At 42.9% G+C, this 23,683-nt stretch overlaps 1 protein-coding gene across 2 annotated transcripts; it reads left to right on the top strand.

Moving 5' to 3' along the window:
• Positions 1–11: 11 nt before the first annotated feature.
• On the top strand, positions 12–23,683 carry GSTO2 (glutathione S-transferase omega 2). Of its 2 annotated transcripts, XM_057308390.1 has the most exons (7): positions 12–1,178; positions 6,491–6,601; positions 6,865–6,973; positions 9,034–9,256; positions 10,411–10,512; positions 22,299–22,405; positions 23,385–23,683. In XM_057308390.1, exons 2-7 carry the CDS (start codon positions 6,571–6,573, stop codon positions 23,542–23,544), a joined length of 732 nt encoding a protein of 243 aa, XP_057164373.1. In that variant the 5' UTR covers positions 12–1,178; positions 6,491–6,570; the 3' UTR covers positions 23,545–23,683. The 2 variants fall into 2 exon arrangements, with proteins under 2 accessions (XP_057164373.1, XP_026349852.1); XM_026494067.4 differs by lacking the exon at positions 12–1,178 and having other exon boundaries at positions 6,442–6,601.

Below are 23,683 nucleotides of genomic sequence, written 5' to 3'. Positions count from 1 at the left end.
CTGTCTCAGGATGCTCACCTGATTGTAAGGGTTTTATCATATTCTGTGCTTTATTCATAATCTATGAAAACCTCTAAGTCATCATCTCTGGTGAGAACTGGACTTCAACCTAGATTTCTTACTGCCCATAGGACATTTCCACTTGGATACCCTGTTTCAAGAGCTGCCCTCTCAAGTTTTCAATTCCTCATTCTTTCTATCAACCTCACTTTCTTATTCCCATTGTCACTACTGAAGACCAGACTCATATACCTCAAAGTCAGGTGACTAGCTGTCCTCCTATTTGGTCTCCCAGTCTCCAATCTGTATCCCCTTCAAATTTTTCCTACCAACTCCCGTGCTGGGTACACAGCAGGCATCCCATAGATATAATTAAATAGTGTGAAGACTACATCCATCAATTCAGTGTAAGTCTGGATGAGTAAGTCAGGAATATTCATGCCATCTTCCATATGCTTCCATAGCCCACTGGGCTTCTATTTAATTTTTATCAGCACCTCACCTCCATGAAAAGAAGGTAGGTCGGAGAGCATCATTTCATTCTACAGATGATTTCACCAAGACCCCGAGGTTGTGAATCCTTAAGATGCTGGCAGAAAGATCTGGAGAACACAGCCAGCACACTGCTCCTACTATCAAAATCAGGGAGCTGTCGACCCGCCCTATTACCGTTTCCTGTACTCAAACGTAAGAGCGCATAACAATCACCTAAGGCTCACCGCTTGATTTCCGACATAGTGGCTCCAGGGTGAGCTGCGAGGTCCACATTTGAAATGCTCCCCCCGCCCCATGGTGATGCAGGCGATCTGGGCACCGCACCCTGAGAGGCAGTGAGAACCGGTTGACTTCACAAAAGGCGAGCTGCCCTCGGCCGCTACCAACGCCCAGGCTCCGGGCGGACCCATCTCTGCCGCTGTCCGCCTGCCCCACCCTCCAGGCCCGGGTCGGCTGCGGGCGGATTTTTCAGTCGGATGTAGACCCGGGCGCAGAGGTACCACGGCCAGCCACGACCTGGCTCCCACTTTTGCCAGCCACAGACACGGGTAGGACTTGCCACTTCGGTGTCCAGCAGCCTGTAACGCGGCCGCCCATTGGCTCAGCTTCGTACCGTTCGACCGGAGAGCTTCCAAAGGCTTTAAGGATTGGCTGGATCTCCAGGCGCCGCGGCCGGTTGGCGGGTAGGATAGCGTTCTGAGGGGCGGGTTCCGCCTGGGCCCCGCCTCCCTCTGCTGGCACCGCCCCCTGCCGCCGCCTCCGCTCCGCATCCGGTTCCGTCCGCTGGGCGCGCGGAGCTACTTCGGGGTGTCTGTCTTTATCACCTCCGCTGGGTGTCTGTCTTTATCACCTCCGCTGGGTGGGTCTGTCCGGTCTGCGAGGCATTGGAAGGGAGAAGGGGTTTGAGGTCAATTCTGGATTTGGGGATTTTTCAGGAATTTCGGGTTTGCCTAACACTTTTAAAAGAAAAATCCAACAATTTATCTTCATCAAAGTTTCATCAAAGATTTTAACATCCAGAAAAGCACAAGGTCTTTAAAGCGAATCCCTTTAGCTTCAAGAAAAAAAAGAACCTCACTAAATTGTTCTTATTTTTCTGATTTGGCTGGAGACAGGTAAAGACGACCTCGGATCAGGAATTCTCTCATCCTGCATTGGGCGCCACTAGGTTAGCTACATTACAGGGCACTGGCAGTCAGGGGAATTTGGTCCTCGGGAAAGTCCTCCCTTTGTGAGTACTTACGGGACTTTCCTGCTACATTCAAATGCTAATAAAAAACATGCTCACTAGATACGAAATGCCTCTCAACCAGTATCCGAATCAATCCTCCCCAAACCACAGAATGTATTGTTACTATTAGCTCTAAATTATGGATGGGGACACCTGGACATAGAAAATGGTGTATTTCCCAAGGTCACCAAGCTAGTAAATGCTGAAAAGGTGATTCAAATCCAGCCTGAACTCTTTTAACAGTCATTCAGAGATAAGAGCTTACTTACACTTCTGCCAGGGTCTGGTCTGTCTTCATTCCCTAACATTTAGAGGTTGAGCCAGGAGAGGATAGTATTTTACAAACGTTTGACTTTGGCTAATTTCAGGATCTTGAAAATCTGTCTTTGCTCATTCAAATGTTATCAATATTAAAATGTTTAAAGTTTTTTTCTTCGATCCTCCAAGCTGTAAAGAGAAATAAGATAGGAAAGCAGAATCCAGTACTTAAAAACAAAGCCTCCTTTGGCTCATTTTTCCCTAATGGGAAGATGAAGTCCCACTTCTGATAACTTTAGTGATCTTATTTGATATATTGCAGATGGGGGGGGGGGGGTTGGATTGGGTAAAGGTGGTCAAAAGGTACACACTTTCAGTTATAAGTAAGTCCTGGGGATGTAATGTACAATGAGATGACTATATTTAACACTGCTTTGTGGTGTATTTGAAAGTTGCTAAGAAAGTAGATGTTAAAAGATTTCATAGGGAGAAAAAATTTTTTTATACCCGTATGAGGAGATGGATGTTAATTAAACTTATTGTGGTAATCATTATGCAATTTAGGTAAATCAAGTCACTATGCTCTGTGTCTTAAACTCATACAGAGCTGTATGTCAATTATATCTCGATAAAAATAAAACACAAAAGTCCCAAAGACATTAGAACACAGGATTCCCTGTGATCCTAACTTCTGGAGACAGTCCTGAGTTTAGGCCTATTTGACAATAGAGCCTTTTCTCTTATTTATCTCACTCTTTGAACTTGGTGAACAATTTTGAACACCCAGTAACATAAGTTTTCATGTAAATTAGGCTTCTGAAATATTAAGAGGAATGTCCTCCGGTTTCTGCTACTGTCAGAGATTGGTGTGGGGAAAAGAAGATTTTAAAAACTGCAAAAGGCAAACTCCACTTTCTTTCCTTTTCTCGAAGCAGAGACTTGTGTAATTAGAGTAAAGAAATTATTTCTGCAGTGGCATTCTTTTCCTAGAAGGCTTGAGTCATTATCACCCATCACTGAAGTTTCCCACATTTTCAAAACAGATCTGATTATATTTCAGGTAGCTAGAAATGGTTTGGAGTAGGTTTCATGTGGTGCTATTACTGTTTTGGGTTTTTTGTTTTTTGTTTTTTTTGCTTGAGTGAATCAGTATAATAGAGGTATAAACATGATATAATAACATAAGAAAGAAAGTTTGCTTACAGGATTTCAAAAAGGTAGATATTGGTTCTTAAAAAGGAAGTAGAGGTAAGTCTAAAGGTCGTAATTAAAATCTTTCCAGGGAAACCATAGCATTCAGTGGTAAGATTAAAAACCACATTACTGAAATGTAGGCCGCAGCATTCAACCCATTCAGCTGGCATTAAATTGGTAACTGGTGAAATAAGTATTCTGAGTTGAATTTCAATTCTAATGTGCTTGGCAAAGCAGAATTGCAGTGCATTTCATCTTTATAGATACAAAATTGGAGTGCACTACGCTATTAAATGTGTTCTTATTCACTAATATTAGTCATTAATTTTCAAGTACACTGAGCTCTTACTATACTGAGGATGTGCACGATTTCATTCAATATTCAAAACCTATCAAGTACGTACTATTTGTGTTCTCTTTTTACAGATGAGGAAGATGAAGGTCCAAGAGGTTAGACAGCTTGCCTAAGTTCCAAAGCCAGGGTTTAAATAATAAGGCCAAGCGAGAATCTTGATACTATACTGCTTCCCTTCAGAAGAAATGTTTCCATTGTTCTGTCTGTTCTTTTCTAACTACACCAAATACACTCCCATTTTAGAGCATGACTTCCCATACACACATATACTTTTAATAAATAATATCTTCCAAATCTTAGAGTTCATTTCCCTTGAAAGGTGGCAATGAGAAGAAAGTCGGAAATACATTCTCTTCTAGCATAGTATAAAGGTGATTCTTTAAGCTTCTACTTTACAATTGGAACTCTCAGTTTGTCCATTGCTAATTCAATCCTTGTCAATATAGAGCAGGGAGGGGCAGATGAAGGCCAGCAGGCCAAATCCAGTACACTGCCGGTTTTTGTACAGCCCAAGAGTGAAAAATGGTTTTTACATTTTTAAATGGTTTCTAAAAAATCAAAAAAAGAATCCTAATTTGTGCCACATGAAAATTATATGAAATTCACCAAGAGTGAGCCCTCATGAAAACTATGGACTTTGGGCAATAATGTATCGGGGCAGGGTTGTCGAGTGTAAAAATGTACCTCTCTGATGGGGTTGTTGATGGTGGAAAAGGCTGTGTTTATGTAGGGGTAGTGAGTATATGGGAAATCTCCATATATTCTCAGTTTTGTGGTGAACCTAAAACTACTCTAAAAAAAGTCTTTTAAAAATATATATAAAATTTAAATTCAGCATCCCTAAATAATGTTTTATTGGAACACAGCCACCCCCACTCATTTATATATTATCTATGGCTGTTTTCACTCTAAAATGTAGAGGTGAGTAGTTGAGACAATATGGCTGGAAAAGCCTCAAGTATTTACTATCTTGACTTTTACAGAAAAGTGTGCCCAGGAGTTGAACTTCTAGGCTTCATAATCCTCGCTCTATCTCTTGTTAGTTGGGAGGTGTTTGACAGGTGACTTGACCGTGCCAACATCAGCTCAGTTATCTTTCAAAAAGAAATTATAGAATTCTAATAGGACTATTTTAAGGATTAAATGAGTGAGTACACATAAAGCACCAAATACATGTAAGTAATCATTTATTTTTGTTTTAACGATTTCACATTCCTCTTATGACCCTCCCTTTAGAATCTGGATATATTTTCTCTCAACTCTTTGAAATCCGCTTCCTTTTTGTGGGATACATTTGTGTGCCTGGGAGTCATCTGCTTGTCTTCCAGAAGCTCCCCCATGACATGGTTATGTTTTCTGCTTTCATTTTACCACCAGTTTGTTCTTCTTGATCAGAATTAGCTCCAAAACAGTAGTCGTCCTATTACGTTATGTCTCCCAAAGTACAAAATTGTTAGCATAGCAAGTCAATTCATCTTTTCCAATACCAGATGTCTTGCTGATACATACGCATTTTATTTTCAGAGAACATTTATTCAAACATTTTTGCCATTCTCCAATTCTTATAAAGTGACAACTACTCAAAATCACATGAAGTCACTCTGACTTAGCAAAAAAATGTAACTGAGTCACTATTCTGAAGATTTTAAAAGATTCTTATTCAATAGAAAAAAATGTTAGCCTATTAACCAAGAATTTCTGGATAGATTGGAATTACCCATTCATAAGTTACATAATTAGGTTCTGTCATTTTAATAAAGCTATTTAGATTCAACTAACATTTGAGCAGCTATTATGTGCTATATCTTTTTCAGGACTTACATTCTTTCCTCTTCACACTGTTACCACCTTTAGAGGTCAAGACAATAAGTCAGGCTTTAGACTTTTAAAGTTCTTTGACCTCACTAGGTGGTCACATTTGGCAAGTAATTTCATTTTTCTGAGGCTGTTTTCTATTTTGTAAACTAGGAATAATTCTAGCTGCCTAACTGAGTAGTCATGGGAATCAAATAAGGTAGTTAATGGAAATCATTTAGTGTGAGTGGAACATACCATAACTTCCTTTCCTTCTCTTCCTGTCAATCTTATATAATCCATCGACAAGCAACTCCCATTTCAACTAAGTAGTGTAAAATTAAAGGAATTATTTTACCACCTGCTGAATTTCAGGATCTCAGCCTATCAGGGTCTGAGCAAAGACCAGATACCTCTTTTATGTAAGGTAGATGGAGGAGCTATCCTAGTGGCCTCACATTGCTGGGTTGTTGGCTGTGTTTTCCATAGCATCAGAAAGAGTTTTCTCTGAAATGTATGCTGGGGTTGGTAAAAGTTCACAAATTTGTTTCTGACTCTAGGTAAAGAATGTCTCTATTCATCACCTGTTTTCCATAACTGGGGCAAAAGCTCACAAATAGGCCCTAACTAAGAGGAAGCAAGTGTGGTCGGGTCTAGGGCACAAAATTTAAGGAGGCTCTCACTCCCAGGGTTATGCAAGATCTCAACACTAACAAGTTTTTCTTACTTATCTGCTACATCCTGAGGAAATTTGGCTTTATATAAAACAAACAAATCTTACTCATTATAGGGAGGTTGTGTCCAATTGTCTTAGAGATGCAGGAGGGAGGGCTTAGGATTGGAAAGAAAACATATCATTACCCCGGTCAAGTTTTATTAAACTCCCTTTAAAGACACGCTGGAGTTCAAATGCCCATTCTGCAGGGATTTTTTGATGTGGAGAGACCCCAGTGAATGCGCTACCCACGTGTTCAAGGCAAGGGGTACTTTTCAGGGGTTTCTTGCCCACTTCCGACTCTTAGGCTTCCAAATCGGGGGATGTGCTCTCTTGGTTAAGTTATCCTAGCTCCCAGATCACTCCCCCTCTACCCCCCTCGCCACCCTACAGGCCACCCCCACCCCCACCCCCGAGCTCAGTCGCTCAAAAATTGAATTTGGGGCAGGAGGAGCGCGCTGGAGCGCGGCTGTCCTCGGAGCCTGCGGCCGCGGCGAACGTTCCACGCTGCGCAGACGCTCGGAGATCATGGAGGATGCGACTAGGGCCTTGGGGAAAGGTGAGCGCCCTCGACAGGTGTCCCCGGACTGGGGGCGCCGCGTGGCTGGGAACGTTGGCTCTGGAGAGGGGCTGCACGGCCTTGGCCCCCAGGCCAGCGCGGCGGGGAGGGATTTGAAGGGATCCTCTGCACAAAAGCCACATACAAATGTGTCCTGGACGTGGGAGGCGGGGCGCGCGCAGTTCTCTTGCGGTCCCGGGGAGGCGAGTGAGCCCCTCTCCCCGTGGGCTTACGGGCCCCTGCCTCCTCCCCTCCCCCCGCAGGAAGCCTCCCCCCGGGGCCGGTCCCAGAGGGCCTGATCCGTATCTACAGCATGAGGTTCTGCCCCTACGCGCACAGGACGCGCCTTGTCCTCCGGGCCAAAGGCATCAGGTGAGAAGCCGGAGGCCAGAGCCGCACAGGCGTGCGGGGTGTTCAAAATCTGGGGCGTCCTGCTCACACTTCAGAGGGGCTCCTTGTGTCCCTTCTTCGGAGGCAAAGTCAGTAAATGGCCAGCCAAGGGCGGGTTCTGTAGCGGGCGGTCCTGAACCGCCGAGCTTTCTTCGGAGCCGTGTCTGTGCGTGAAACTTTCAGGACCGCTCGGGGCAAAGCTAACGGCGCCTCCGGGGCGAAGGCTCCCTCCCGCCACGCTGCTGAAGGCGGGGCGCGGCGGCGGCTCCCCGGGCCCCCTCGGAGGCTCCCGCCAGCGGGCCGCGCCCCAGGCGCCGTCAGTGCGCTCGCTCTGCGCGGCGCTTCCCGCCTCCGACGGTTGTGCTTATCCCTCGTTCCTCCGCGCTACCCAGCCCCACTTCCACCGCTGCCCCCGCCGCCGAGGCCCAGTGTGAGTTCTTGAGGGTAGGGCTTTGTCTCTCCTTCATGAGCTAGAAGAGAGCCTGGTGCAAGGTAGGTGCTGAAACATATTTTTTTGAAACATATTTTTTGAATGAATGAACAAATCGTTCCAAACAATGACATAGAAAGAACTTCGGTCAAGAGGCGTCTTGAAGGTTCTGACATACTTGAGAAATAGGTACATTTTCTTCCAGAAGGAATTTTGTAAAACCAGCACCTGCTGAGGAGGTCTGGACATGGAAGGCAGAGCCACTTGTCTGGAATAGGGCCGGAGGGGGCGGGGGTGCAGCTGGCCTCAAAGCTGAAGTGAGGTTTTGACTCTTGGAGAGCCCGTCCTTTAAGGGATGACTTCAGCGTTTCAGATTCATGTCAGAGAGATGCTAATACAGAGAAATTTTAAACAAAATTATGTAATTCTGCTTTGTTGAGTGTATATGGAATGTATTTCCAGATTCTTCCTTATTGCTCAAGTCTCCTTGGCCCTAAGGTTACCTATTTAAAATAACAATAGCCCAATGTTTTACCCTAGTGACAAACTGATAGCTTAGGAAAGAATGTAAGTATTTCTTTAGGGCAGGGTTTCTCAGCCTTGGCACTATTGACATTTTGGGCCAGGTAGTTCTTCCTTTGTGTGTGTGTGTGTGTGTGTGTGTGTGTGTGTGTGTGTGTGTTGGGGTGGGGTGGGGTGGGGTGCTATCCTGTGTGTTGTTGGACATTTAGCAGCATCCCTGCCCTCCATTAGCTTTGACAACCAAAAAATGTCTCCAGACATTGACTTGTGTCCCTGCAGAATGGGGCAAGATCACTCCCTGTTGAAAACCACTGCTTTAGGATTTAAGACCATCTCCTTGACTGAGCAAAGAACATACTCATTTGTTTCCTTTAATTTTTTAAACATAAGTGAGCGCTTCTGGTAACTTTATAGGCTTGAGCCTCTAATAATAATTAATAATGAGAAGAATAAGAAGGTTATTGATGCTTATATACCTAGGCACGGTCCTGAGCACTTTAGACATACCCACTCACTCAGTCCTCACAACAATGCTAAGAGATGGGTACAATTATTACCCCCATTTTACAATTAAGGACACTGAGCACAGAGCAGTTAAGGAATTTGGCCAACATCACAAGCTAGACTGCCCAGACCCCAGGTACTCTGATGCCAGAATTCAAGCTCATAACTGCTAACATTTACCATATTCTGTTGTGACCTGTTAATATCAGATTTGCATTTGCAAGCTTTAAAACATACAAAATTCTGGAATGCTGTGGTTGAGTGTGTGCGCTCTGAGTCAGACTGCCTGGCTCTCAGTGTGGCTCTGCTGTTTCCTCGCAGTGATCATGGGCAGGAGGCTCAAACTCCTGGAGCCAGGAATCACAAGGAGCGTGTGAGACAAGGCAGAGAAAACATTTAGCACATCTTAACTATGTGAATGGAGACAATGATGTTGTTATGTATTTTTCTCTGGAAAAACCTAAACTTTGGAAAACTTATTGCAAACTTAAATTTTATAAACTGGTTGCCTCTGTCTTCGGGATGAGTGTCTGCCTGCGTAAGCCTCTCATTCTTGTTCTGTCTTGTTTTCCCTTTGCTTTTTAAGACATGAAGTTATCAACATTAACCTGAGAAACAAGCCTGAGTGGTACTATACAAAGCACCCTTTTGGCCAAATCCCTGTCCTGGAGAACAGCAAATGTCAGTTGATCTACGAATCTGTCATCGCTTGTGAGTACCTGGATGATGCTTATCCTGGAAGAAAGCTGTATCCATATGACCCTTATGAGCGGGCTCGCCAAAAGATGTTATTGGAGTTATTCTATAAGGTATATCCGGTTTTTTAAAAAAGTCACTTACAGTCCATTTTACTTTGTGCGTCTTTCCCAAACTGCAGTTCATTTTTTAAAGCGAAATCATTGGTCACATTGTTTTAATACTCCCTGCATCTTAGGAGGGTAACTAGTATGGAATAATAGTAGGGCTGTCACCTCTAATCTTAAAAATTAAAGGCTTAACTGATAGGCTCTTTTCTATTTCAACTAGCAGTGTCAAGAGGTATGGTTATGGCACAGTTATGACCGTGTGACTCAAGGTAGGAATGTTGAAAGAGCTGAGAACTGGTGGTGTGTTAAAGGGAATATGTCTAAAGTTTCAGGTAAAAAAATGTTGGGGTGTGAGGAAGGGAATACGTGAAAGGGGACTGCCCTTTATGCGCAGCAACAGTGCCAACTGTCCAGGAAATGTGAAGAAGAGAGAAAAGGGGGGGCCTCTTGATAATATAAGAAAAAAGGATGGGGAAATTTTATGATAGAGCTCTTTGAAAAGAGCTAAAAGGCCTCCGGGACATCAGTGGCTGACATAGCTTGAGCATTTATGCTGTACCAAGCACTATCCTACCTGCTTTATAAAGGTTACTCATTTAATGCTCACAGGTGCCCTTTAGTGTGGGTACTGTTATTGTATCCATTTTCCAGATGACAACACTGAGGCTTAGAGAGGTTAAGTGCCCCGCCTAAGATTGTACAGCATGGAGTAGCGGAGCAAAGAAGGAGCGCTGGAGAACCCCTTTTAAAGCACCCTGTTTTACCATGGTGCTGTGACAGTGGATTTCTGGAACCATAGGGATGACCCTTCGAGGAGGTGGGGGAGCCTGGATGTGGGTGTTGGCCTGTTAAGTTGGAGTGATAAAGCTCCGGCTGCATTTTTTTTTTAAGATTTTTTATTTATTTATTTGACAGAGATAGAGACAGCCAGAGAGAGAGGGAACACAAGCAGGGGGAGTGGGAGAGGAAGAAGCAGGCTCCCAGCGGAGGAGCCCGATGTGGGACTTGATCCCAGAACGCCGGGATCACGCTCTGAGCTGAAGGCAGACGCCTAACGACTGCACCACCCAGGCGCCCCTCTGGCTACATTTTTAGGCAGAGCAGGAGCACAGAGTTTCCTCAGACTTCTCCACTAAGAACCTGTGTTCTCTGATTAGGTCCCGCATTTGACCAAGGAGTGTCTGGTAGCATTGAGATGCGGGAGAGAATGCGCTGATCTGAAGCTGGCCCTGCGTCAGGAATTCTGCAACCTTGAAGAGGTACAAAAAGAGCCCCTCTCCTGGTCAGATACAGGGGAAGAAGCAATGCACGGTCGCTAGCCTGGTCACTGTGACAACCCCTGCTCTCACACACTTATTCTTTCTGCTGGTCTTTGATCAGTTCAGCTACTAGTCATCTAATTTTAACTTGTGGGTGCTTGCCCTCTGCTCACCTGCTATAGAATTATTCTTGAAAATTTGGCAAGGAAACAATAGCCAAACTAGGGAAAGAGCCCAGCTGTCCGTTGACAGATGAAGGGATAAAGAAGATGTGGTATATATATATATACACAACAGAATATTATTAAGCCATCAAAAAAATGAAATCTTGCCATTTGCAATGATGTGCATGGAACTAGAGGGTATTATGTTAAGTGAAATAACCCAATCAGAGAAAGAGTTATCATTTGATTTCACTCATACATGGAATTTAAGAAACAAAACAGAGGAGCATAGGGGAAAGGAGGGAAAAATAAAACAAGATGAAATCAGAGAGGGAGACAAACCATAAAAGACCCTTAATCACAGGAAACCAACTGAGGGTTGCTGGAGGGGAAGGGAATGAAGGGATAGGGTAACGATGATAGACATTAGAGGGTGTGTGATGTAATGAGCATTGGGTGTTTTATAAGACTGATGAATCGTTGAACTCTACCTCTGAAACTAATAATATGCTATATGTGAATTAATTGAATTTAAATGAGAAAAATAGCGAAAAAAAACCCATACATACCAAATTTTCTTTATCCATTCACCCATCACAGGACATTTAGGTTGTTTCCATATCTTGGCTATTGTGAATAATGATGCAATAAAAATAAACATGAGTGTGCAGAAATCTCTTCGAGATAATTATTTCATTTCTTTCAGATAATATATCAAGAAGTGGAGTTTCAGGTTCATATGGTAGTTCTATTTTTAATTTTTTGACAAATCTCCATAATGTTTTCCGTTGTGGCTATACCAGTTTATATTCCTCATACAAATTCCTGGTATAAATATATTTACGTCTGGGCTCTCTATTCTGTTCCACTGATCTATGTGCCTGATTTTGTGCCACTACCATACTGTTTTGATTCCATTTATTTTTATCTTCTCTAATTAATTTTAAAACTGTAGTTTCAATGTAAACATCTTGCATTAAATCTATTCCTAGATATTTTTTTGATGTTATTTTATATGGAATTGATTTCTTAATTTTTTTTCAGATTTTCTGTTGATAGGGTATGGACATGCACCTGGCTTTCACATATTGATTTTGTATCCTGCTCTAATATTTATTGTATATTCTTTGGGGTTTTTTCTCAATATATAAAATCATGTCATTTCCAGGAAAAAGAAGAGAAAAGAAAATCTGGCAAGGAAGGGGGAAAGGCATGTGATGAGTTTCTTCTTTCCCTGAATCACTACATTCCTTAAGGAGCTCTGCATAGCTTCTGTACCTTCTGCCAATGAAGCTAAGGTTTATATTTGTTAGGGATTTTGTCTGGCTGCTAGTAAAAGGAACCTACCTACCGTAAATTTATTTTATAAGGCTTTATTCTCTTACACAAAAAAGCCAGAAGTAGTGCAGTATAGGGCTATTTTGATAGCTTTTTAATGTTTACTAGGGTTTGAGGATCTTTCTCTCCATCTGTTCTGTCATCTAGTACAAGCCTTTCATCCTCAAAATGACAAGATAGTTGCTGGAACTGCAGCCATCACATCCAAGCTCCAGGTTGCAGAAAGGAGAACGGAGGGGAAAAAATGGCAAAAGGCCATGCCCCTTTATTTAAAGTCTTTCCCAGGGGGCGCCTGGGTGGCTTAGTCAGTTGAGTGGCTGCCTTTGGCTGGGGTCATGATCTTGGGGTGCTGGGATGGAGCCCCATGTTGGGCTCCCTGCTCAGTGGGGAGTCTGCTTTTCCCTCTGCCCATCCCCTTGCTCGTGGGCATGAATGCTCTCTCTCTCTCAAATAAATAAAATAAAATAAAATAAAATAAAATAAAATAAAATAAAATAAAATAAAAGGCAAAAGAAAAAAAGGCTTTCTCAGAATTCCTACTCAATGACTACTTAAATCACATTGGCCAGAACTTAGTTGTAGCATAACTATGTGCGGGGGCGGGGGGGGGGGGGTGCGGCTGGGAAATGTAGTCTTTTTGCTGGGGACACCTTGGATGAAATCAGGGCCCTGTAAGAAAGAGGGGAAAGTGGCTTTGGGTAGGGTAGGCAAGGAGCAATCTCTGACGGCAGATCCTTCCCTAACCTGGCAGTAATACAGCTCCTTACCCCTTACCTCTAGAATAATCTGGAAGGTGGTTCTATGACTTCCTTTATCTTTGTTCTAGAAACTGATACTTTCCCGTGATGGGTGGGTTGTAACTCTGTTGGCAGCTATCAGAATGCTGTTTTCACCCCCTTAAGGGAAAGTTGATTATCAGTATTCTTCCATTTGACCTTTGTCAAGTGGAAGCAGATTAAATTTATTTACACTTCCAGCTACCTATCTTAGATTTGTACCATTGCAGTATTTATGGAACGAATAATCATATAAGACAGACCCTCAGAAAGAAGAAAAAGAAGCTCTGATTTATAGCATTTTCTGATTTCAGTGGTGTACATACTCCCTCCCAAGGCTGATTTTGACCTACCCATGTTGTGTCTCTAAGCTCGGGGTTGAGAAGAGATGTGATCGGTGATTGGTCAGCTCTGGCACATCACTGAATAACACATTTCTGCTTTATCTTCAGTAGCTGAATCCTAGAAATAACCTGTTAACTAGCCCAGGTTTAGGCAGCTCTCACTGATGGTATTTAAGGACCTTTGAGTAAATGAGCATTCAACATTGTTTGATTCGAATGTGGCTTTGTCCCATTGTTAGCAAGAATTATAACTACAATGCAGGCAATATCAGAATCTGAAACATGCCCAGTTAGCTTGAATTATTTGATCCAATCCTCTAAATACCAGTATATTGACTCTAGGAGAGTCTAGTGAAATAGAAACTTGTCAGAATAATTTTGATAGAGAATGTTCCCTGACTTGTGTGACTCTTTTACATGGTTTTGCATAATCAGGATTTTGTGTGAGCTGAAAGTATATTAAATATACATGGTCCTTCTGAGGGATAAGCTAGTTAGGACACCGACACATCATCTTCTGCCATGTTATTCACAAGCAAATTTACAGCCTTAAACTCTGACAGTTTCTTTTGACGTAAATGCCCTGACTTTAAAACTTTTCTTTCTTTTTTTTTTTTTTTTTTTAAGATTTTATTTATTTATTAGAGACAGCCAGCGACAGAGGGAACACAAGCAGGGGGAGTGGGAGAGGAAGAAGCAGGTTCATAGCGGAGGAGCCTGATGTGGGGCTCGATCCCATAACTCCAGGATCATGCCCTGAGCCGAAGGCAGACGCTTAACCGCTGTGCCACCCAGGCGCCCCTAAAATTTTTTCTTAAAAAATAGTTTCATCAAAATTAAATGTTAATCGTGCTTGTTCTATAACCACATTTTCTGTAATAGGTTCACAATTCTTTGAGATGCATGACTGCTGTTTTCATGATCAAACCAGCAGCCTCCCTGCTTGCTTTCCTGTTCTGGGGATTTTCGTGAGTTTGAAAACGACAGGGATGTCATTCCGTAACCACACTTTCTGTTTTCAAACCAACTTTCTAGTCTTTACTGAATCCGTCGCAGCGGTACTCATCTTTTTAGCTTTATTCTTTTTTTAATGCTTGTGATTGATTTCACCGTATCAGAACAGCACTGGAGCCCAGCTTCATTTTATCTGTGTGGATTTGAATGTGCCAGACCTTTCAGTGATGCTACTGCTGGCCCTCCTCCTCCCCCTCCCCCTCCCCTTCCTCCTCCCCTCCTCCCCCTCCCCCTACCCCTCCTCCCCTCCTCCTCCTCCTCCTCCTTTTTGCCAGTGCCCTCATTCTAAATGTTTTCATTGTGGAGGCAGTCAGCTCAAGGGCAGTGAGAGACAGGATTTGGCCAGATTTCTCTGATGCTTCAGAAGTTTGCTCTAATTCAGTGTTTCTGTGCATAATGAAATCTGTGTTCTGGCTATTGTTTGATCTCCTGCTAGTCATCAGCAGAACTCAGTAAAAGGGAATGAGAAGGGCGGGAACAGAGATATCTCTGGAAAAACCCTGAGTGAGTGACAACCTGCCTAGTAACTGGAGGCCTTCAGCTTCGGGGGCCACAGGACACTTGATGTTTTTAATTCTTGGCATTCCCCAACCTCCTTGTGGTATCTCCGCACAAAGCTTCCCCTGTCGCCAAATTTGATTACGTGCCTTGTGTGTGCGGCTGTTTGCATGAGGTCAAATTTGTATAAGTTGTATTTACAACCCCAAGAGCATCTCTGGTTAAATATTTTCTTGATTCAAAATTTCTCCCATAACCTTAACTTTTATTCTGTCCTTTCTCCTCTCCAGAAAGAATACATTTGTGCCCAGTTAGATATCGTCTTGGTTAAGTTTTGCTATTTTTCTTTCTTAATTTTTATTAACTTCAATAATGAAATTATTTATATGTTGCTTAGTTGTTTCTCTTTTGATGTCACTAGGACAGGAAGGAAAGAAAGTTTGTATCTGGCTAATTGTTCACTGAAAATAATTTTCTATAGCCTTTTGTGTATGGCAAACTATTTATAAGCTAAATTTATCTTGTTATCAACTAACTTACCGTGTCTACAAACTAAACTCATTGTTACTAGCTATTTTTTATAAAAGCTTTATTGACATAATTCACATACCACAAATTCACCCTTTTCAAGTACACAGTTCAGTGGTTTTTAGTGTATTTACACAGTTGTGCAACCATCTCCACTAGTTAATTCTAGAACATTTCATCATCTTAAAAAGAAATCCCTTAGTCATTAGCCTTGGCTTCCCATTTCTTCAAAACCTTCTCAGCCATAGGCAACCACGAATTTACTTTTTGTCTTTACGAATTTACCTGTTCTGGACATTTCATATAAATGGAAACATACAATGTTAGCCTTTCCTGAGCTTCTTTTACTTAACATAATGTTTTCAAGGTTCATCTTTTATTCCTTTCTACGGCTGAATAGTATTGCATTGTACGGATATACCGTATTTTGTTTATCCAACATTTGATGGACACTTGGATGGTTTCCACTTTTTGGCTACTACAGAGAATGCTGCTGTGAGCATTTATGTACAAGTTTTTATGTTGGACACATGTTGTCAGTTCTCTTGGGTTTGCTCGCTGATCTAGCGTGTCTACTAATATGTCATTTTTAGTCGTGACCGCCATCCTTCCACACCACGGAAGTGATTATCCTCTATTGACAGTGGCTAATTGAGTGGTTTTAGTGCTTTTGTGACTTTGGTAACTCCATCCGTTGTCCAATTCTGACAGCTGCTTTCTAGGTAAACTAATACTTGCCGTATTTCTGTGAATAGCCTTCTGCTATACCATCTACCACCATGTAAATAATAGAATAATAATTATTCCTATTATTTAGAGCTTAATTTTACTCTTCTCCAATTGTAAAGAAATACTTGTTCATTAGAGAGACTCTGGAAAATACAGAAAAATATAGAAACTCAGACAAAAAAATCCATAATCCCAGTCCCCAGAAACAACTACAGGTATCATTTTGGACTTTTTGTTTCCTGTTCTTTTCTGCTATGTGTATTTTTATGCAATTAAAATTGTCCTATATATAGAACTAGGTTACCATTAGGATGTAAAGATCTTCCCATATTTTTATAATATATCTGTAAATGCTTGTTTATATGTATAAGAGCGTTTATTAGAGAAGCATTATTTATGAGGGTGAAAAATTATAAACCTTAATGTATATTAGACAGGGGTTGGTTAGATAAATGATGTTCGCCTTGTGGAATTCTGTACAGCAGTTTAAAATGAATGAGGTAGATTCATGTGTACTGACATGAAAAGATTGCCTAGAAATATTTAAGTGAATTACACAGTAGTACAGATGGCATGATCCCTTCTTTGTAGAAGAAAACAGATGTACACAGGTGTACGTATCCATGTAAATAAATGTCCAGGAAAATGCCTAGAGAGATACACATCACACTCCTAATAGAGGCTGCTACTGGGAAAGGGATTAGTACTGGGATGGGAAGGAAAAGTGGGTAAAAGCAGGGATGGGGAAGGGCAGATCTTTGTCATTTAAACTGCTTTCTAGCATTTGAATTTTTTTAAATAATGAGAATGTATTTCTGTATTACATGTGTAATCTTTAAAAATAGAAGAAAGGTCACTTTCAGTCTACATAATTTGCCATGTGTATAAACTGGAGTTATTTATCCAGCACCCCATCAGGAATATTTAGAGTTTCTAGTCGTTTACCGTCCTGAATGGTGTTGCAAGAAACAGCAGCTTTTTTTGCATAAAAAAACATTTTCTCTATTTGAGAATGTCCTTGGGTCAGACTTCCAGGAATGGAATTACCAGATCAAAGGGTATGAACTTTGAGAGGCTTGAGCTGTGTTTGCTAAATTGCTTCCCCAAAGACTTGTGCTGTTTGCTCCCCCACCAGCAGTATATAAAAATTCTCTTTGCACTTCCCCTTTTCACTGTGGGGAGATTTCATTAAAGAAGATATTTGCCTGCTTTGGAGAGAAGCAGTAGTTTTTCGTTGCTGACTTAATTTGTATTTCTTTGATTGGTAGTGAAGTAGATGAGCTTCCCTGAAATCTACGCAATCTCTCTGTGTTTTGTTTGTGAAAATGGTCTGTTACCCATCTGTCTATTAAGATCTTCCTGATTTTCCTTGTTGAGTTGTAGAAGTTCCTCTTAATGAGTTCCTTATACATAAAGGATATTTGCCTGTTTTTCAAAAACACGTGGTTTTTTTTCTTTTGTTTTTAACATGTAGTCTGGCTTATCTTTTTTGTACATAATAGAAATACAACATTTAACAATATTGTGCTAAATAGGTCTTTCCTGTTGTGATTTCTTCCACAGCTTTTACGGGTAAGAAGTCATCTTCCCATCTAGGGGAAATTAAAAACATTCACTTGTATTTCCATCCACCATCCATCACTGTAAAGGTGTTCGACTTGTCAAGCGTTGGCCTCCTCGCTTCCCTGGCTACTACTGTACACATATATGCTGACGAAAGGAGGACGTCCGCTAAAAGGAGTCCAGCGTAGAATTTTCAGGATGGTCCTTTAATCCCCAAATGTTGACAGATGGCATTCTGAATCTTCATAAGGGACTCCAGGTCATAACTGAGGAGCCGCAGGAGGGGCGTGTTCTGTCCCAGACCCCACCTCTGAGGCTTCGTTCCAGAGGAGAAATGGTTTTATGTCCTCCCAAGTTTGTTTCCGTACCGCTGGTTCATTTAACAGGGAATCGGTTTGTTCTCCTTAGCGCCACCTCAGCTCCATTCAGTGTAACAGGAACCTGAAATTTGACATCTTGAGAACCTTCTCTTACTTTTATGGACTCAGGATTTCTGCCCTGGAGTTGAGTGTTTTTCTGCTGCTTCTGGGGAAGGGCCCGCCTTGCTTCTGTATTGGCAGGTGGTTTTGTGTCCTTAGAGGGCCAGGGGTGAGGGGTGAGGGGGGTGGGGTGGCGATGAGAGGGGGTAAGGGTGCGGGGGTGGATGCTGCTTCTTAGGAACCGTTTCCATCAAGAAAAAACGCTTTCTCTGTTCTCCAGCAAGGACAGCAGCGCCTTTAGAAGCCACCGGGCGGAGGCCGTGACAGTGGCGCAGGGCAGAGACCTCTCCGGGTTGAGCACAGTTGGTGAAGCTGATGCCAAGCTTCACTACCCAAGCTTCCAAGATGGAAGCTTTTTAGAATGCCTCGTGTGAGGAAGTCTGGGATTTGCTTCTGCTTATGATCTTGCGTCTCTCCCAAAAACTTATAGATTTCTCTTACCTCTTTGGTGAACCTCCTGGGGGAGCCATGGCCAGGGCGCCTCACCACCGATGGCCACTAGGGGGAGCCCGACGCGCTTCTTCCTTCCACCTTCTGTCTCTCGCGAACCTCTTTTGGGTCCTCCTGGGGGAGCCCGAGAGGCCCTCGAAGAAGAGACAAGGGGCTCTTGCATCCGGGCTTTTTCATGCTCAGCGGGTGGAAATCCTACTGTCTTATTTTACTGTTTATCCTAAAATCTGTTAGAGATGCTAACTGGCTGTAAGAAAGCGACTGAGTTTAAACTGAGAACACAGGAGAACTATTTTAGTAGAGTTGCCTGAAGACGTTCTTACTGATGGAATAGAAGAGGAAAAAGGAATTTTGTAAAAATTTTAGTTTTAGTCATCTCTACACACAACGGGGGGCTTGAACTCCTAACTCTGAGATTGAGAGTCCTGCGCTCTACAGACTGAGCCAGCCAGGCATCCCAGGAGAGAATTTTGATAAGGTTTTGTTTTGTTTTGACCGTGATTTAGTCTCATCTCCCAGTGGGGTAGGTGCTCTGGCGAAGCCCCTGAGCCCCTGTTTGAGAGAGAAAATAGGACTGGGGAGGCAGTTCTCACAGGGAAGCTCACAGCTGGGCCAGCCTTGGCTGTAGAGGGGCAGAGGCTTTCAGAGTTTGCTGATTCTCAGCTTCTTGCTGATACTTAAATTTAAAGAACAAACAATTCACAAGAGGCTTGGCAAAGCTGCTGTGATTAGAGTCCTTATATTTACATATTTGAAGTTCAGGGACACAAGGGCTGGCTCTCCTCTGGGAATAAATAAGGAGAATGCTGTTTTTGTCTTAGCTCTGCAGGACCCAGAGAGCTCCTTTAACTCCGTGGGGCTGTTTCCTCTCCTGAAAAGCGAGAGTCTCTTTGTGCTTCCACCGGAGAGGCAAGAATCCATCCCCGCTCATCAGCATGTTTTCCTCTCCCCTTCAGCTGCCAGGAAACTCAAGTCAAATTCAAAGCTTTATTTAAGGAACTCTGCAGGACCCCGGGCTTGATATCTTGATGTCATTTTCCTTCCTTGTTTTGACCTTCTGTTCTAACTTTTGTTTTTCTCTCATCTTAGTGTTTTATTATTTTCCATTTTAATATTTTATGCTATACATTTTTCTTTACACTGCATCTCTGATCCCTTGTGTAGTGAGCATGGTGTAAATAAATGGTACAATGGGAGGGGAGTCCCACTAGAGGAGTTCCGGTGACCCCGCCCATACTGATGTTCTGTGATTGTCAAGGGAAAGGCCACTGCACATGTCTGGAAGGTTATCAGGTTCACATGGAAGGGAGCTCTCCCACTGAGGGTCTTAAAGATTTCAAGAGGGGCGCCTTGGTGGCTCAGTGGGTTAAGTGTCTGCCTTTGGCTCAGGTCATGATCCTGGGGTCCTGGGATGGAGCCCTGCATTGGGCTCTGCTCTCAGCGGGGAGTCTGCTTCTCCCTCTCCTTCTGCCCCTACCCCTCTGCTCGGGCTCTGTCTCTTGCTTTCTCTCAAATAAATAAATAAATAAATAAAATCTTTAAAAAAAGAAGAAGAAGAAAGTCCGAGGGAATGTGAATATGTATTTTGGGGGTGGGAGAGTCTGGCAGAGGATAAGTGATGCCTCACCTATTTATCCATATGCTCATCCTGACTTTCTATTGTACCATGTACTTCGATAGGGCTTGACTTACTTTGAGTATTTATATAAGAATTAATTGTATCTATGGGGCGCCTGGGTGGCACAGCAGTTAAGCATCTGCCTTCAGCTCAGGGTGTGATCCCAGTGTTATGGGATCGAGCCCCACATCAGGCTCCTCCGCTGGGAGCCTGCTTCTTCCTCTCCCACTACCCCTGCTTGTGTTCCCTCTCTCGCTGGCTATCTCTATCTCTGTCGAATAAATAAATAAAATCTTAAAAAAAAAGGAATTAATTGTATCTATAACATCATGTATATTAAAGACATACTCCTACTTTGAGTAAATAAAAAGCTTTAAAAGTATATACTAAATAAATACCAATTACTAAGCAGTTATTCACTTTCAGAATATTACTTTACCAAAGGACCTATCATGGGTTCCAATAAATGTCCATATATGATCTGTTTTGACAAGGACTTTCCCAGGAGCACTGCTGCTCTGTAAACAGAAAAGCTATATAGATGTTCCAGGGCTGATCGATTTAGATTTCATTCTCGTCTGTGCCGTGAAGGCCAATAATAAGCTGGAGGTATATGTTTTGAAGCCAGGGTAAAAGTTTCGGTAATTATTATCCATTTGTGAACATAAAGAAGATTGGATGCTGTCTGGAATCCATAAAAACTGAACAGTTTGTTCCTTTCTGCTGTAACTCAGATCTGTTTTCCTTATGCCTTAAAATAGCCTCTGTTTTGAGTTTTCATTGGCCAGATTCCACTGGTTTAGTACCATCCTGTTCGTTTTCTTGAACAAAGTGATGCTACCTAACGTTTTTTCAGACTTCCGACACTAGTCACGGGAACTCCTCCGCGCCATATTGGGGGATAATGAAAACTTGGACTTTAGGGCAACAAGATTTGCTTTCTCCACTGAGAGGGGTGGTGGGTGGGGGACCTGATCCATCGATCTTTTCTGTCAGAGATGCGTCTGCTTTCTAGATGTAACTTCGGACGTCTCTGTGCTTTCTCATCGTAAGAGCTTATGTTTATTCATGCATGATTACGTCACTCCTCACCATAACCTCTGGGGTGGGCGCTATTTTACAGATGAGAAAACTGAGGCTTGGAGGAGGAGGTAGGTAGGTAAGTTGCCCGGATTCCATTTTGAATAGGAGGACCAGGTCTGGCTGCCCCTGAGCTGACGTTCTTAACTACAACTGCAGACTACATGAGAGAGTCCATAAACTGGAGTATGAGCAGTGAAGCCTGAGCAATAGAGACAGGAATATAGAAATCCAGATAAAGGACATAGGAAGCCGGCTCTATAGCTATAGGGAAGTATGTAGTTGACTATGAGTTATATGGGTCAGAGAGAGTTGTTTGCTTGATTTAATTAGGTAATTGGCACCGTACTTTTCTCTTTGGAAAGACCTGGCCCAACAATAACCTCTACTAAGCATTTTTGCTTTTAAATTTTTCAACTACTTTTTTTTTTTTTTTTTTTTTACTGTATTTTGGCTGTCTGTTAAGAGTATATCTGTTTGCTTTACGGTCCATCTATCTGGGTAAACTTGTCCCATTTGGAAATGAGAAATTCTATTTTAATGTAGAAAGTTGGTAGTGTTGAGTGGCCAAAAAGTGTGAAGTTCAAAGAGCTAAGATAAAAAGAAAATATAAAGACAGTGTTGAGATTTGAGGGCATCCACTACAATAGCATTTGCTCTTTCCTGTGTTAGTTTTGAATCAGGAAATAAGTCTAAAGAGGAAGACCTATAGAGACCGTGGTATCCCCTTAATTATGGATAAAGTGGATCCTGGAAAATGGGGATCGCAACTGCAGCAAGCAGGGTTGCTAACGAGGTGCCCTCCCTCTCAGTCATGGGCAGTGCTGGTGTGGGGCAGGGCCCCTGTCTCCAGGGACTGAGCTCCTCCTTGGAAAGCTTAGCACTTGGAGGAACCTTCTCGAGGCTAAGAGATCAGGGCTGTGCTCCCTCTGCCTGGGTTTTCCTCCAGATTCCGTAGTCAGATGAGCCACTCCGTTGTTCCAGTGCTGAAAGGGGGGAGGGACTGAGCATGGCTGGGAGTTTGGCCTTAAAGGAAGTGGAGGAAACCTCAGGAAAAGGGCAGACACATTGTGTAACAAATTGGAAGGAGAATCAGAGCCTTGGTTCTCCCTCTTTGGGAATCAATTTGATATCTGTATTTAGCATCTATAAATATGTCAGCAAGTAAGTAAATTAACTTGCTTTTGTTCTGTTTAAACTTTTAGATTCTTGGCTATCAGAACACCATCTTCTTTGGTGGAGACTGTATATCCATGATCGATTACCTCTTTTGGCCCTGGTTTGAGCGGCTGGATGTATATGGAATCGCCGAGTAAGACATTTGACTGTGGGGTTGCACTGGGTAACAAACAGAGTGACCAGCCATTCACCATGGAAATGTAGGGATGTTTAAAGTAGAAGAAATTACCCGGTGGACTCAGGGAGACCGTGTAGGGTCCCCAGGCAGAACACGGGCTTTTTTCCCATGATGCTCAGAGACGTTGAACTTGTGTGGGCACCTGCTCTACTCCCGGCCAGTCACAGGGTGGGTGCCGGACAATTCTGGCAAGGGGGAAGCAGGTCGTGCTGAGACAGAACCGCTTCTGTACCCTCACAATGTGCGGGCTCGAATCCACCCAGCAGTGCTCTCCCGCACCTCCCACTTTGGCTGTCTCCGAAGGAAGGTCAGATAGAACATATTTAGATATTCGAAACTATGTGTCAACATAAACATTACCAAAACCTGTCTTGTCTGGGGACGGAGTACGGAACCATGGCCCTGGAGCCCTCCCCTCCTGGATTTCCCGCTCACCAGTTGTACTGTCTTGAGCAAGTCGCGTGTATATCCTAAATCTCCATTTCCTGATCCAACTTTGGAAGGGCTCGGTCAGCTCCATTATTTCAAGGTTTGATGATGGTTTTGCTGATTTTTAAGAAGTGTTTTTGGAAACTCCTTGTCTTTACTTTTTTCAAACTCCTTAAAGTGAAATCTAAGAATGACAGGGGGTTGTCTCTTTGTGGGTGAACAGTGAAGCCCACACACTTTATTTTTCCGGAGCAATTGGTCCACAGGTATTTTGACGGTGTTGTTAAAAGCACCAACTTCTGTAATTCAAAACGCACACAGCTGTTTCCAAAGTAAGATTTTCCTCCATATATGGTCATGATCAGTTGATAATAAGGTAACTGAGATAACTTTGTGGCCCAAATAAACCGATCTTTTGTGTCTTGCGAATCTAAAAAGCAACGCGTGCCACGGTTCCCGATGGCCTCCCTTTCAGACAAGCTAACGGCTCTTTCCTGTCCTGCAGCTGTTTGAACCACACGCCAGCACTGAGGCTCTGGACAGCAGCCATGAAGCAGGACCCCACAGTGTGTGCTCTTCTCATAGATAAGAACATTTTCTTGGGCTTCTTGAATCTTTATTTTCAGAACAACCCTGATGCCTTTGACTATGGGCTACCTTGCTGAGCCCCAGTCCACCCCTTCACCATCCAGAATTCCCAAGCATGTCGTGACTGCATCAGAAATTGTTTTGGTGGGTCAGTCAATCTCTGTTCATTTTCTTTGAGGTTCCCAATAAACGTGGAGACAGAAAATGTATTCTTTC

The sequence above is a fragment of the Ursus arctos genome, unplaced genomic scaffold (assembly GCF_023065955.2).
Source record: "Ursus arctos isolate Adak ecotype North America unplaced genomic scaffold, UrsArc2.0 scaffold_7, whole genome shotgun sequence".
Lineage (NCBI taxonomy): Eukaryota > Metazoa > Chordata > Mammalia > Carnivora > Ursidae > Ursus > Ursus arctos.
This window is presented reverse-complemented; position numbering and strand designations above follow the sequence as displayed.

Excerpts from the sequence above, each read along its gene's own strand:
- GSTO2 (XM_057308390.1), top strand. The coding sequence starts at position 6,571 with ATGGAGGATGCGACTAGGGCCTTGGGGAAAG. Across the intron at positions 6,974-9,033 it reads CTCCGGGCCAAAGGCATCAG|ACATGAAGTTATCAACATTA; the intron begins GTGAGAAGCCGG and ends TTGCTTTTTAAG. Across the intron at positions 22,406-23,384 it reads GATGTATATGGAATCGCCGA|CTGTTTGAACCACACGCCAG; the intron begins GTAAGACATTTG and ends CCTGTCCTGCAG.